General features: G+C 31.7%; 1 protein-coding gene across 1 annotated transcript in view; it reads right to left on the bottom strand.

The window, feature by feature from the left end:
• The window catches only part of LOC143047963 (coiled-coil and C2 domain-containing protein 1-like), a 41,569-nt gene extending 24,804 nt beyond the window's left edge, over positions 1–16,765 (bottom strand). Inside the window, exons 1-13 of the mRNA XM_076221342.1 lie at positions 16,592–16,765; positions 13,064–13,193; positions 12,669–12,769; positions 12,086–12,271; positions 11,486–11,588; positions 7,925–8,065; positions 7,452–7,567; positions 6,781–6,862; positions 6,337–6,362; positions 6,255–6,285; positions 5,560–5,708; positions 5,223–5,295; positions 3,412–3,570 (exon numbers count right to left, since the gene is read on the bottom strand). Of these exons, the coding sequence (XP_076077457.1) occupies positions 3,412–3,570; positions 5,223–5,295; positions 5,560–5,708; positions 6,255–6,285; positions 6,337–6,362; positions 6,781–6,862; positions 7,452–7,567; positions 7,925–8,065; positions 11,486–11,588; positions 12,086–12,271; positions 12,669–12,769; positions 13,064–13,193; positions 16,592–16,660 (1,366 nt within the window). The 5' untranslated portion in view covers positions 16,661–16,765. The remainder of the gene's footprint in view (positions 1–3,411; positions 3,571–5,222; positions 5,296–5,559; positions 5,709–6,254; positions 6,286–6,336; positions 6,363–6,780; positions 6,863–7,451; positions 7,568–7,924; positions 8,066–11,485; positions 11,589–12,085; positions 12,272–12,668; positions 12,770–13,063; positions 13,194–16,591) is intronic.
• Positions 16,766–17,036: the final 271 nt, after the last annotated feature.

The following is a 17,036-nucleotide window of genomic DNA, read 5'->3' as shown; positions in this document are numbered from 1 at the left end:
TAATGTACAATCAATGTGTGTAAAAATAAAACAAAATATAAAATTCATTTAACCAATTATAATAAATACTTGTACAAACTGCTACTTTTAATAAAACATTTTTTTTTAAATTCATTTTATAAAAATATGAACAATTTTTAATGTATCAGTGCTCTGGTAAACATCACAGTTTGATTGCCTAGAATAGTGTCTGCTTAACTTCCTGTTGAAAACATCAAATGCATATTCAGGACAATTAAAAATGTAAAACTTAGAAAAAAATATTTTACTTTTTACTTTTTCTTTTTATATTTAAGCATTTATTTTTCTAACCTAAAATAAGTCTGAAACATCTTATTACTTGACACAATTCTTTGGATCAAGATTTAAATTATTGGAACATTTGCAAAGTCTATAAACAAACAACATGCCAATTCATTCATCCCTTAACTTCTAGCATTGACCAATGAGACTGTCAAATATGTAAATGATACTCTTGTACAGTAATGATTTAAGGCCATACATAGAAAATTATTTAATCCTTATTCCCTGTATTGTTTGGAGAAGATAAACATATGGATTTATAAATGACAGTCTCATTGATACAAAAGCTAACTGCATTGGGGAAATTTAAATCTAAAGCATCAAATTGAAAGAAAAAAATATCCATTCCAATACTCTAAACCAACTAAATATAACAGACACAATTTAGCCATTTTTTTTTATGATTTCTCACCAATTTTTTCTACATTATTTTTTTTTAACTTTGTTGATGTATTCAAAGGAGGAAAGATCAAAGTTTAACATATTTCTGATGATTTTGATTTCAAGTTGTATTTTTTCTTCTCACACAAAAGTGGTATATGTGTTGCTAGTGAAAAGTTTTGTTACAGCAAACTTTATTCCAATTTGTAAGGCATTATTGAACTACAATCTGTCAATAGCTGTATCTTGGCATTGCACAAGGTCATGTTTTTCTCTGTTTATGTTACCTTTACACTAAATCCATTGGATGTTGCACGTTCACTGATGGATAATTTAGTCTTAAATGCATGATTGTTTTATTGGTTGTTATTGACTTTGAACTAGCTGTCAGTAACTGTGAGTACTCTCAGATCTGTACTTTTTGTTGTTGATATGTACAAGTACCTGGCCAAGTCCACTATGTGTTTTTGTTAGATGTGTTTCTATTTGTACCAATCTGATCAGTTGAGCATTTTTAAGCTAATTTTTATAGTTTGTTCTTATATTGTACTGCTACACCACTGTCCCAGGATTGGTGCCTGCTTACATGTTTAACCCAGCCACATTCTGTGTAATTCAGTGATTGTTGTTTGTTGCTGTGTTACATATTTGATTTTCATTCATTATTTTGTACCTAAATTAGGCAGTTAGCTCTCTAGTGTGAATTGTTTTACATTTGTGTTTCTGGGGCCTTTTATAGCTGACAATGTGGTACTGGCTCATTATTGAAGGCTGTGTGGAGGCCTATAGTTGTTAATTTCTGTGTCATTTGGTCTCTTGTGAAGGATAGTCTCATTGGCAATCACACCACATCTGATTTTTTATATATATGACAGATGTTTAAATATTACAAACAAAGGAAAACTGGATACAGCAGTGCAGCACCTTTAGCTGTAGGTTCAGTGTCAAAAGATTGGGGGTAAAAAATTACAGAATCATCAATAGAAAAGAAGTTTATGCATGCTTGTAAGGAAGTAAAGCTTGGTTAACTGGCATTCAATTTGTATTTTTTTCCTTCTGAGAATTTTTGTTTATAACATTTATAAGAGAACTGCATAGGAATTTCAAGCTATTTAAAAAGCCTGAGGATCATGAAAATAAGTCACTGATACCACATTTTACTGACCTTGAAACTAGAAGATGCAAGAAATTGTATCAATCTTATATAATTAGTGATATTTGAGATCTCTTAAAAAAAGTAGTTTCTGAGTCATTAATTATCATACCTTCATCTTCCTCCATGGTCACTGTAATTTCATATTAAAGATACTTGACAAGGCAATAACAAAAGTAACGTAAAAGTTACAGTAAAATGCCTTGAGTGTGTTGGTTATGGTAATATCTTTGGTTAGCTTGCTTGCTAGCTGAGCCGTGATGTCATTATTAGGTTTGGTATACTACACTCCTCTAAGAGTAACTAGTCTAACAGTGAATCAATCTATATGTCTGTAGGATTAGACTACTTCAAAAGAATGGTAGTATAGTTAACCTTATACTGATTTCATGGTTTAGCTAACAAGCAAGCTAACCAAAAATATTAACTTTACCTGCACACTCTAGGCATTTTGCTGTAAAGGGGCAGTATTTTTTTCTTTCTTCAAGATTGTCTTCTTTCAAAATAATGTAACTTGTGTAACTTGTATTGATTAAAATTTGATGGTACTAATTCACATGATTTCAAAACAAGAGGCTGTCACAACGACAGCAAACCGGATTTATTAACATTTATTTGTGTCCTGGCAATATCACAAGAACCATAACTGATGAATGCTGAAAGTGAAATTTGACCTCCATTTTGTAGTCAGTATCAACATATTAAAATTTGAAAAGCTTAGATTGAATGGTTCTTTAGTAAATGCAACAACGTGAATGGAAACGCCATTTTACGATCTTTCAAGAACCATAACTCCTGAACGGTAAAAGTCAAATCGTCATTATTTAACTTGACCTCTATTTTGTCATCAGTAACAACATATAAAAATTTCACAAGCTTTGGTTGAATGGTTTATGAGAAAATGCACGGACACGACTGGAAACACCATTTTTCAATATTTCAAGAACCATAACTCCTGAACGGTAAAAGTCAAAATTGTCATTATTGAACTTGACCTCCATTTTGTCATCAGTAACAATATAATAAAATTTGGGAAGCTTTGGTAGAACAGTTCATGCGTAAATGCACGGACACCACTGGAAACTCCATTTTTCAATCTTTCAAGAACCATAACTCCTGAACCGTAAAAGTCAAAATCGTCATTATTGAACTTGACCTCCATTTTGTCATCGGTAACAACATATTAAAATTCGGGAAGCTTTGGTAGAACAGTTCATGCGTAAATGCACAGACACGACTGGAAACTCAATTTTTCAATCTTTCAAGAACCATAACTCCTGAACGGTAAAAGTCAAAATCGCCATTATTGAACTTGACCTTCATTTAGTTGTCAGTAACAACATATTAAAATTTTAAAAGCTTTGCTTGAACGGTTCATGAGTTAATGCACGGACAACATTTGATTGCCGCCCGCCCGCCGTACATCCCCAAATCAATAACCGATATTTTTGTCACAAAAATCCAGTTAAAAATGTTAGTCTTGATTCTATTTTCAAACTTAATGAAGAAACTCTGAATAATTGGATTTGAGATTTACATTATACATTTTTTTTAGTGAGCACAATATTACATACATGGTTTAGCCTTCTGTGAAGTGCTACTTGGACTTTTTTGGGGTGTGGTTTCCTGTTGAACTGAAGTGGCTGCAGGTTGTGGAACAGTCTTCTGTGGTGAAGGACTTGCTGCTGGGGCTGATTTTGCTGGTGACGACTCTGTTGGAAAGGGGGCATAACCTAAAAGTAATAAAATTAAAGGTTTTAACCATAAGAATAACAAACTAATTTAAAAAATACACCACAGAAATCAAAAGGCTCAAAATGACATGAATAGATAAACAGGAAACAATGAAATGCTTAATCCTGATTAAAAAGGCTATACTATACTGGTCTTTGGGTTAAACTTTATATGAGGTTTAAAAGTTAAAGCTAATTTTAGTTTTCACTGGTCCTTTTTTATGGTGAATAAGAATTTTTAAAAAGTTTACAAAACTAAGGACTATACAAAAGTTTAGTTTTGAGTCAGTTGCCCTAAAAAAACCCACAAAAAACTAAAATCATTTTTTAACAAGAATGTGTCCACAGTACACGGATGCCCCACTCACACTATCATTTTCTATGTTTAAAGGACTGTGAAATTGGAATAAATTCTCTAATTTGGCATTAAAATTAGAATGATCTTATCAAAGGGAACATGTATACTAAGTTTCAAGTTGATTGGACTTCTACTTTATCAAAAACTACCTTGACCAAAAACTTTAACCTCAAATTTGCACTATCATTTTCTATGTTCAGTGAACCGTAAAATTGGGGTCAAAACTCTAATTTGGCATTTAAATTAGAAAGATCATATCATAGGGCACATGTATACTAAGTTTCAAGTTGATTGGACTTCAACTTCATCAAAAACTACCTTGACCAAAAACTTTAACCTGAAGCCAAAAACTTTAACCTGAAATTTGCACTATCATTTTCTATGTTCAGTGAACCGTAAAATTGGGGTCAAAACTCTAATTTGGCATTTAAATTAGAAAGATCATATCATAGGGCACATGTATACTAAGTTTCAAGTTGATTGGACTTCAACTTCATCAAAAACTACCTTGACCAAAAACTTTAACCTGAAGCCAAAAACTTTAACCTGAAATTTGCACTATCATTTTCTATGTTCAGTGAACCGTAAAATTGGGGTCAAAACTCTAATTTGGCATTTAAATTAGAAAGATCATATCATAGGGCACATGTATACTAAGTTTCAAGTTGATTGGACTTCAACTTCATCAAAAACTACCTTGACCAAAAACTTTAACCTGAAGCCAAAAACTTTAACCTGAAATTTGCACTATCATTTTCTATGTTCAGTGAACCGTAAAATTGGGGTCAAAACTCTAATTTGGCATTTAAATTAGAAAGATCATATCATAGGGCACATGTATACTAAGTTTCAAGTTGATTGGACTTCAACTTCATCAAAAACTACCTTGACCAAAAACTTTAACCTGAAGCCAAAAACTTTAACCTGAAATTTGCACTATCATTTTCTATCAGTGAACCGTAAAATTGGGGTCAAAACTCTAATTTGGCATTTAAATTAGAAAGATCATATCATAAGGAACATGTGTACTAAGTTTCAAGTGGATTGGACTTCAACTTCATCAAAAACTACCTCGACCAAAAACTTTAACCTGAAGCGGGACAGACGGACGAACGGACGAACGAACAGACGGACGAACGGACGCACAGACCAGAAAACATAATGCCCATAAATGGGGCATAAAAATACTTGGATGAGACAGAAAGGACACCTTTAAATTTTCAATAATGATAACCTTCCAATTACAAATATAGCTTGCCACTTAGGAATCAAATGATAATGAATTGTTACAAACCTGGTGGGCATGGTAATTCTTCTAAATTTAATGGCTTCCCAGATTTACTTGCTTTAATGGAATCTTGATATTGCTACAATCAAAGATATATATATTTATATACATAATTTCACCATTTCATAAAAGCTATGCTCATGTCTGTATGTTATAAATCATTATGAAAATAACTTATTTAGAAAAAAACTTCTTCTCCTAGTTTCTCCTTAAAACATGCAGTTACCTTACTTCAAAATCCACATGTAAAAAATACATTTGTTGCACTCAAATTATTTGTTCAAAGGTTGGAATGTTCATAAGTTAGTATATTCATACATTAGAGGTATGGTATAACAATTACCTTAACAATTCTACCATGCCTCCTTGCTTTAGATCCCTCTCCAGCAGCCTTTGCTTCTGCCTCAGCTGATTTATATTTCTCAAGTCTTTGTTCTAATGCCTCCATTATTGTTTTAGGGGGTTCTGGTGCTTTAAATACTTTCCTTGATTCTACAAAATAATCATAAGTGTTATCTCGTACAACAGAAACAATTGTTTAAAAGGTTGAAAAGTAGATTAACAAAAAAAAATACTTTGTCTGATAGATATTTCATATATTTCTTTTGCAATAATTTTTTAGTTATTTTATATCTAATTTCCAAAATTGATATGGTGCGGTTGTGTATTTCATCTTTTCATTTTCAGTGTTTTTGATAGAACCATAAGGCATGTCTTGGCAGTGATTTTACTTTTGCACCTGTCATTCACTTTTGATGAAGAGTTACAATTTATTACATTATTCATGCAAAAATATTTCTTGCAATTTGTGTCTTACAATTTTTATTGAAAAACAATTTATCTAAATTATTTCCCTTTTTTTACATGGCTTAACAAAGCATATCAAAACACAAGAGGGCCAATTTTTTTTAAATTGATCAAATTTAATGTTATTTTCCCTTATCATCCTTTCCTATACTCACTACCACATATTTAGTGATTGACAACCAAGTGAAAAAGATTCTATATAATATTTTATCTAATCAATTATGTGTATACCTTCAGCTGATGGAGCAGGTGTATTGTCTTCCTCACCAGCTCCCTGATTTGTTGATTTTTCTGTTCTTGATGATGTCTGTACAGGTGGCACTGCTTTACTTGTGCTTCCTACAAAAAATACCTTTTATTACTAACAATATTTTTGCACATAAACATCAATGGAAAGTCTTATAAGACTGTGAAGAAGACCTATTAATAAGACATCATATACCTGCACTAATTTTGAGCAGATGTAAACAGTTAATTGAATGATTTAAAAAGATATTGAAGTTTTGCATGTCACACATGTAATAAAGTCCAAACCCATAAACTACCTTTAATCTACATAAGACAAGAGGCTTACCAGAGGAAGTGGCATCTTTGATAAATTTATGGTCTGTCCTGATTTTAAGTAACTTACCAGGTGATGAAAGAAGGTGGTATCTTAGAATTATATGGCCTGTTCTGTTTCTAAGTTTCTTATCAGGAGAAGATGAAAGGTGGCATTTTTTAATTCTATGGCCTGTCCTGATTTTAAGTTACTTACCAGGTGATGAAGGAGGAGGTGGCATCTTTGATAAATCTATGGCTTGTCCTGATTTTAAGGCCGTCAATACATTATCAAATTGCTGTGAATATAAACACAAACATATTAATCAAACAATCGACTGTACTTTTATTAAAGCCTTCACCAAATTATCATAAGGCTTTCAAGTTTTTCTATCTACAAGTTATCTGCAAAAAAAAGGTAGTCAAGGTAATTTTCAGGTGCCATAATTCTTATTATATACATTTTTTTTTTTTTTATCTCTGATATCTGTAAATAACTTTAAGCTGTGTAAAGTCACCACATGTCTGCCTGTTATACTACATTCTATATATGGTCTAATGGTACCATACCTGTCTTAAATGCAGAATATTTTGAGTCAAACTCCTGCATGTTTAAAGTAAAACATTAAAATTGATAAATGGTGCTGTTCTGCAAAACGTGAAATTATCATATATATAAGATTAAGAGTAAAAACAGACTGTTCTAAGTCATATTTATGTGTCCAGGTAGAACAATCTGTTTTAAAACTGTAAGTTAAATAGTAAGATGCAGTATGTCATATAGCTTAAAATACTGCATTCTCATATGCAATTTACATACTTACAATTAAAAATGCACATAACATTTGGTTCTGTACATTAAAGACAGATTAATCTATAAATGTTTACCTTTGCTATCTGTACATAACTTTTAGCTGTGTTAAGATCCCCAGCATGCTTCGCCTGCAAAGCTGCTGTTTTATACTGATCTCTTCTTGTCTCTAACATCTTTTCTGTCTCAAGGTCTAAAACATACATACAGAATCTTTAAAACTATTAACTATGAAGGACGGACAAAATTATTCATGCACTTAAAATCTTAAACCTTAGACTGTACCTTAAAGTGGACTGTAAATAGCTTATATAAAAATAAGATGATTGGTATGATTGCCAATGTGACAACTCTTCGTTGTAGTTTTTGTCTTGTTTATCTAAATTGTGACATTTTACTCTATAATAAGACTGAAATCATTTTCATATGATGATATTAACTTAATTGGAGTATTCTAGAGGGGGACATGAATTGTCTATTTTTGCCTATTCCAAAAAATAAAGAAAATATGTGTTGTTTAATCCTTAATCCAATATGCCAGAATAAATACCATGTGATGAAGTTTCTGGACTTATTGGTTCATTGTCCAATTCTAGAGCTGGTTGTTTAGGTGGTGATGGGCTAGGCTGTTTATTTCTAGAGTCTGTTGTAGGTTTGAATGTTGGTGATGATTCAGGTTGCATTACTCCTCCTGAAAATTGAACTAGATATATTAAACTTGAAACTTTACAGTATTATCCAGTTTTATTTGTCCTTTTATGATACAACTGGACAAAATGTTTGCCAAGTTGCACATCATCTGGTCGGAGACCACAATTATTTCGTAGTGCATTTCTTTTAGACAATAAATGCAAATTAAAAAAATCCCATCTACGCTTTCTCAATAAATTTTTTACAGTGTTTTGTACTACTTTTGGGACAAATTTTATCAAAATTATAGAAAACTTCATCAGCTCTAACTCAAAATATGGACAATTTTATGTTAAGGGCATATCCAACAGTTTATTTTTGACGGTGAGAATTTTTTCCCTTGAAGATATTTCTAAAAAACGTTTTTTTATTTAAAAAAATTAAATATGATTTTTAATCAACATATACTTATATAATGGGGCTCAAATTAAAGCAAAATAATTCAAGATGGTAAGAAAAATCTAACTTTATCATTTAAAGCATTAATTCTTACTCAAATAAAGTCAAAAACGTTATGATGGACCCAAACAACGGCAAGAAATGAACATTTGAAATGCACATTTTAATTTATTAAAATATTTCTAAAGGTGTCGATTTGGCCAAAGTGAGATATGTTATTCTTTGAAAAAAATGGAACGTCATAACGTTTTGAAAAATATTTGTCACCGTACTCGTTTTTGAGAAAAATCGAGAAATATGATATTGTTTACTAAATCCCTTCCGTAAGCCTCACAAATTGCGCCAAAAATTAAGACGTTTCGGGAAATAACTTTATATTTCCCCGCTAATTTTTTAAAGGCAGTGCGACGACAGACAAATGTATTTATAGACTGTGACTTTGTTTGATAGTTGTCTCGATAGCACTCATATCTCATATCACATCTTCTTATTTATAACGAACTAGTATATAGACGAGATGAAAATTCAGTTAGTTTTACAATGAAGTGTTCTTCTTACACTGATTTATATTACACCGTCTATAATTTCACATATCGAAATTAATAAAGAGCTAGTGAAATTTTGCAACCAAACACTTGTCTAAAAACTCACTGACTCTGTATTATTTATTCATGTTGCAGTTTTGGGCTTTTTATTCTTTATAGGCTTCTATCTTTAACAAACATATGTATGTTGACTCTTAGTGTTTTAAATTGTATGTGTCGTTCGGTTGCTGTCGTATTAATGTATACATTGAAATACTTTTTCAAAACAAAAGGATTGATTGGACAGGATATAGAAATATTCACATCTCTGGACTTCTCACGTCCGACAGTATATCTTTGCTATAATTGGTTGCGGCCGGTTAGCTGCTAGAATGTATAAATTTACAGCCTTGTTTAGTCGAAATAAAAATGTCGTATATCCTATGCATAATGTAGTGAGAGTTTTGCGCATCTATACGTTTAAAAACCATTTAAATAAATGGTTCAAGGGATATCCGAACCTTGAATAAGATCTCTTAACAACAAATGTAACATAAATCTTCAAATAAGTCATATGGCTGATTTTAACACATTTGTTGCGCCATTTGCAGTTGTAGATGTCATGAAAAAAACTTTTAATTTACAAAACAGATCAGAAAGACAATAGCTTGAGAATAAACTCCACCTAGTTTGGCTGCATACAATGTAACCACTGGTGTAGACTACTAAATAACTATATTATTATTGATTATTCAAACAAATAAATTCAAAGAGAAAGCTGCGGAAAGAAATTCTAAAATTTTCGTTTAAAAATAAAATATAGATAACTTTATTTTTTTACCAAAACTGGAAAACTGTTTAAGACAATTATCAGTTGAGAACTAATGATTATGCATTACTATATTACTATATGCAACTAATAAATTGATTGCTTCCGTGCTCCAGTGGCAAATATATCACGCATATTTACGACGAGGCGAAAGTGGATCTGAATAAATGATTGATACATTATTAAGATAAAGGGTTTGCTAGTGGTAAAACGTATACCGTACTAGAATAAAGTTGAACAGTGATCAAAATCTTGAGTTAAGCTATTAGCCCCCCCCCCCCATTTTGGATTATGATATTTCGATGGCTGTTTTTTTTTCCTATCATATTATGGAACCACTGGTTTTAAGAGGGGGTTGGTAATAAGTCAAGACTTACACCGTTTTTTTTTTATGTTTGTTAAATTATATTTATTTAATTCCTCATACATAAGTGAACACTAAAATCGTCAGATATGTTTTACTTGTATGTCAGTGGATATATTACAATGTTGTCCTATTTCATTTTTTTTTTTTATTACGGTGTCGTTTATCATTTAAAAAGCTTCTGTATATTAGCACTTCAATGCAAAGCTAGATGCTAGATGCAATGATACATGTTAGTTTATGTCGTATTTTATTTTTTTCAAGAGACCAATTTTTTTAATCTTTCTCAAGTCAAATCAAACTTTGAGATTTCTATCCTGAATGACAAAATCTCGGATAAGTTTGATAAAGAATTAATTACACTTTGTGTCGCATTCTAATGGAAAAATAAATTATTACGCATTTGTGCTCGTTGTTCTCTACTGTACTGTATATTGAAGATAATTTTAATAAAACGTAAACTGAAGTGAGTATGGTCTATAATTATAAAGATAATTGCAGTTCTTTTATAATGGACCAAGAGGACAACATCTTTTAAGATATGACTTCTATTTCTGTTAATATATTCTGTATGAGTTTTCTGTCGATTCCCGCCGTGCCCTTTCCTTTGAGGAAAGAAACCGCCCTTGCCAGACGGCCATAGCCAATGGTGATCCTGTTATGACGTCGTTGAAACAACGTTAAATTACGGGAAACAATAGTCAACAGTTTCGTTTGTTATTACCTCCCCTTAAACTGTTGGATATGCCCTTAAGGGGGTCTCGAAATCTTTTGACAGCTTCCGAAGTGCTAATTTTTAACCTTTTTCAACTGGACCAAATCACTACTTTATTTTAAAATTCATGACCCAAATTATTTGACAGTGTCATTTCATCCCTTGACTTGCTATTTGAGGCATAAAACATGGAGAAATACATTTGGAAGGGGTATACAAAAAATTGGCAAGTAACACACTGTCCACACTAGGGACTACATTCGTGGACAACGAAAATCGAGGGACGACAATTGCGGTCTCGGACCATCTCTTAAAAAAAATTTACTAAATGAAAAGTTTCATTAAAAATCATTGCAAATTTGGAACATAGTTATAAAATCTGAATAACTTACTCTACTTATGTTTTGTTCTGAACCAGAAACAGAACATATGTTTTTCCTTATACAATTTTTTTTCTATAGTTTCATCAAATTCAACTTTTATTTGGTCTGAAGATACTTATTATAACAATAATGTAAGTCTAATCCACATCCTCTGGATAGTTGACTCATTTGCGATCATACATCTCTTCATCTTTATATTAACCATACCTGGTCTTTGTTTAGCTTGTGCACTAACAGTGATAGCAGGTGGTATATCACTTTCATCAATAGTTTTTCCTTGTTGAGCCTTTTTCAATAAATCCTGTATTGTCTGTAAAAAATTCAGAGAATCATAATTTAAAACTGTTTTTTTTTTTAATTTTGATTACTTAAATAAATCTACAAAATAAAAGAAACTTGCATGAAAATAATAACACAAACATGAAGAATATAACTATATGCCACATCAAATTTATATTACATTCTTTGGATTCTATTGGAAAATTGAGAACTAGATGAACCCTCTTATAAAAATAATTTTACTACTGAAAAAATATACAATTTTACATTTTATTTAACATAATCATAAGAAACAGAATTAAAAAAAAACGTATTATATTTTATTGCCCACACTATCACCTATCATTTATCCCTAACTGTGTTGCATCAAATTGTAATATTCTAATAATCAGCCTTTTACAAATCATATTTTGATAATGTTAAGCTTTGATTAAAATCAGAAAGACTAAGTCCTGTATTCTGTCATTATACTTCATATCAAAATTTAGAGAAAAAAGAAGTGTTATAAGTAATCAATCAAAAATGTACCTTAAGTCCTCTATCATATCTCTTTTGTTTAGAGGTATCACCTGCAGACTTAGCACTTTCTACTCCTGCCTCATACATTGACAATCTTTCCACCAATAGAATAACTTGATCTTCTTTACCTCCTGTTGATGGACTGGTAGTACCAGGTTCAGTATCTTCTTCTGTTGATAAATCTTCTAACTCAGCCTGTTATATAAAGGTAATTAATATATAAATGTTTCACAATAATCAGTTTTATATTCTTAAGCTGTAAACCTTCATTCAACTATCAAATGATTCTAAATTTTGTTTTAAATGAGAATGTGTTTAATTGGGGAACAATATAGAACATGCATGTGGCAATAAATGTGTGTCTGAACCTCACTTCCTTGCTGAAAAGGCTGTATAAGGGTTTCAAATTTTTGGTACATGTATAATAGGAGCAGTGTGCAAGGGAGAAAATCTAAATTATTTTTAAAGGTCTACTAATTTATCTAAGTTATTTGTATCTATTCTAGATGAACAATGATGATGACACATCCATACCAAATTACAAAGGCAAAACTTTGCAATCTTAAAAAATCTAGATATTCTGAGTTCATACCAGTAAATCTGGATCCTCTGTATCTGATACATCTTCATCATCATCATCTTCATTTATTTCTGCTATCTTGGAATACTTGTCTAAATCAGCCATTGTTAAAGCTAAAACAAAGTAAAAATAAATACTATATAATTTACTGCCAATCTGAATTAGGTACACAGACAGTCTTATTATTGGAGGAAACTTAATGATTCAAACCTCTTATTTCTTAAGCAAATTTGTTCAATTTGGAAAAATCATATATCTGACATTAAAAACTACTTTTAAAGTACTCAACTGTAATTTGTTTAAATTTGCTTCTATGATAAACATTATAAAGCACAGCCATAAGATGAGTATAATTTACTACTAAAATTTGAATGTTATTGTAAATTTATTTCTAAAATAATAATCACCTTTTTGCTGCTGTTTTGGTTTTCTCCTGACAGGATTGTCTTCTCCTTGCAGGGCCAATAACTCTGCCTCCAAGTCTTCATCATTATCAACATCTCCGTACATCATGTTTTCTATGTCTCCTATACCCATCTGTAAAATGCCATTCTAGTGTTTTAATAAGAAAAGAAGTGGGGAGACCTAGAGCGACAAATAGAGCGACTTTGTCGCTCACTTCACCTGGTGAGGTGACCCCTGGCGTAATGACTTGAGATTTTATTCTTCAAAATTCATTGCCGGATGACCGGCAGAATTATAGTTAACCTGTACCATTGTAAACTCGTACCACTAAAAAGAAACTCTTACCAATGTAAATTCGTACCACTGCTAACTCGTACCAACTTATTTAAATGATTTAAATAAGTTGGTACGAGTTAGCAGTGGTACGTTACTGCATTGGATTGGTGTTTAATTATGAATATATACTGTTATTTTTCTCAATACCTCTTGCGTCTGTAAAATGTATATAATTTGAAAGTACAATGACCAATCTGTAGCTAATGTTCCATGTGTATTAGATATAGACAATTCCTTGGCAGATTTGATTTGTTGTCTCCCTTGAATACACTCTTTTTTAAACTTTTACTGATAACCATTGGATTTAATTTTTAATCATTCCAAATCAGTTACATTGAATAGATTTGGGTACTTTTTTTTGGTTTCTCAAAGAAATTTTATTCATTGAAAGAATTAATTAAGTGTGTTTTAAAGGTTGTAAATTGTTTATGACCAACATGTTAAAAGTATGAAATTTTTTATATATAATATTCTGCACCTTGCAATGATTACTGACCGTGCAAGGGCTGTAAAGCCAGTCAATGTCGTTAAAAACTTCCATTTGTTGCAATGATAGACCAACCGGGTAAGGGTAATATAGCCATTCACGGTCGTTAAATACTTCTATGTGTTGTTAACAAAATATGACAACTTCTTTTAAGATTTGAAGTAAAGTCATGTTCATTTAATGTGTGAGATATGCATGGCATTATGATAAATAGTAGGGACACCTTCAGAGGAAAGTAAATGATACCAGATTAGTCTTTCGTTTGCTATGTTGTCATGGTCTTGTGTGCTATTATTTATTAGCAATGGCGTTTATTTCTTTTATGAGTTTGATTGTCCATCCCTGGTTCTAATGGTATTGTGAATAGCCAGTAGACGTAATAGTAGTGTTGGCAGCATAATATTTTAAGTTTATTTCTATTTATGAGTTATGAGTTTGACTGTCCATCTATATTGTGAATAATGGTATTATGAATGGCCAGTAGGCTTAATGGTAGTACTGGCAGAATAACAAAGGATATATATTTTATTTTGATGCTTTATTTACCAATTTCAATAACAATCATCTATAAAAAATTAACAAAACATCAAATATTATTATTTTTTTCTCTCAAGAGATACACCTTATGTTTTATTCACATCTATATCATCTTTTTACATTTAAGATTTCACATGGTATTACATTAATACAATAATGTTTTCAAAGATAACTGGCACTATTGTTATATAATAATTGGCACTATTGTTACATATAGAAAAATAAACATTCAAGAAGCACTAATGGTCACACTAATAGTCCATGTTCAATTATCAATTTACTGGTCGGTGTTTTCCGCATGTTGAAGTTGTTGTTACAACATACTTAGTCTACTTATCTATATATGTTAAAAAAAATCATACCTGCAAACCAATTTCTTGTGTCTTCCTCTAAATGGCTTGTGTCCATATACAGTTTTTTTTTTTTTAGGGCAAGAACAGGGGTGGGCTTATCTCGCCCAGTTAACACAAAGATATAACAGTTAAGGATATTTAACAGGTTTGGGCTCATATATTTTATCTATTTTTCTCAATTTCAAATTGTTCTTCTTACCCACTTCTTCGATGTTCAATTTACGTTCTTCTGAGTACAAGAAATTCATCTTGTCTCGTATGTCTAACTAGTGGTCATGACTTCTTTTGATGGCGCTATAGAAAATCGGATCTTTTTCTTTTTCGATTAGTTTATAGGGGTACAGTTTATCTGAATAAACAAGGATAAAACTGTTTTCCTTTTCCACCTCGAACAGAAAGGTCTTTTGTGAGAGGTCGAGAGTTATCTTTCCTATCCTGTATCTTGAAGTTCGTTCAGTTTTTTCCATTCCTGCATAACTTGCTGAAAGTTGACCCTCGGCACCTGTTGTGCAGGCGGGATGCTCGTGTGGTTTACAGGATAGTGTTCTGTCATCTTTGGGTACTGTGATTAACGGTTCTTCCTGTGTAATCATTTCCTCTGTATGTTGAGCGGTATTTTCTCCGTTCTCTTCGGTATTGTTGGTAAGCTCTACATCAAGGTCATTTTCTAGACATTTTTTTTTAGCAGGTTCTCCATTCTCACTTGTCGTCGGTTTGGAGGTCGATGGTGCGGACTTCTTAGCTATGTAAGCTTCTAGACGGCATTTGTTCCTGTCAGATCTAGCTTTTGATGACCATTTCCGTGTCTTTTGTGTTGTAGGTGACTCGGTCTGCACTTCATATTGTCTGGACTTTTTCCATCTTATTACTAGCTTGTGTCCATATACAGTTGTCGTCTTCCATTGTGGTTATGAGGGGCCACACAAACATGCCCCATTTTATGAGGAAAGTGAGCTTTGAGACAACTCATATCAGCTTGTGTTTTGATAATTAGGAATTTCATTTAATAATAAACATTATATATTTAATTCCAAGCTGTTAAAGTATATAACAACAATCAAAATGTTATAATATGATTAAACAAGTTGATAAGTTAATAATCAACCAATAATCACACAATCAAAGGAATGTATTAATTTAATCACACAATCAAAGGAATATAATATTAATTAGCAGGGTAATTAAGAAAATAACGTATTTTTGTCTAAGTTTTCATTAAAATCCAGTATAAAATTCCAGTAATTCAACTTTTTTTCATTAAATTTACAAAGAAAAAACACCATAAAACATTCGTATTCTTGAAAATATTTTTAATGGTGCGACTTCCCAGTGGTACGACTTTTCGTTAGTACGAGTTTACTTTTTTGGTACAAGTTAACATGGTACGAGTTTTCATTGGTACGAGTTAACTTGCTTCCGACCTGCATTTTCTTTTTCTTAGGTTGACAGGTATGACAGGTAAGAAGACACTCATTTCATCCCCAAATGATTCTTCTAACAGAAACATGCATTGATTTTCTGATTAATGACAAACTTTACTGGTGAAAGTGACATACATTAACTGTCAAACGTGTTGTTTCTCAATTACTGAATTAGTGAATTACAAAGAAAAAAAAAGGGAAACTGTCTTTCCCAATCTGGACACAAACTTCATCATCTTTTCAAGATAACTCCTACCTCATATCAAAGCACTATGACTAAAAGTCTCTTTACCTGGCTTAATTTAAAGTGAATGTAAATATACATATTTTGTGTATAATTTTTTTATTAGACAGGTGTCAGCTGTCATAAGACTAAGAGCCACTGTGGACAGTTACCTGATTTGCAAGAGAAGCCCCCTTTCGTTTGGGGGGATCTGGTGCTTGTTTCTTTTTACTGCCGAACATTTTGACAGTCAATTCTTCTCAAAACATTAGAATATTCACTTGTTTTGACTCATTTTCACACGACAGTTCCTGTTTGTTTTCTTGGGATGACAATTGGTTAACTGAACGTTTTAGAGATGATAAAAAGTCAAACAAATATCAAGCTTCTTTTTGATGAATTTTAATACCGAGATATACATCGGTATAACAATGACATTATTTCCGGAATAAATTGTTACTTAATAAATCCAATTTTTGATCATGGATGACTGAGGGTCAGGAAGGAGTACACAGAATAAGGAATGGTAAAGAAGAATGGACCAAAAAAAAAAAAAAATTAAAGAAGAAAATACTATCACAGTTCCCTAGGGGAGTTGACCCTATTTAGACCCCCCTA

This window comes from Mytilus galloprovincialis, chromosome 1, assembly GCF_965363235.1.
Source record: "Mytilus galloprovincialis chromosome 1, xbMytGall1.hap1.1, whole genome shotgun sequence".
Taxonomy (NCBI): domain Eukaryota; kingdom Metazoa; phylum Mollusca; class Bivalvia; order Mytilida; family Mytilidae; genus Mytilus; species Mytilus galloprovincialis.
This window is presented reverse-complemented; position numbering and strand designations above follow the sequence as displayed.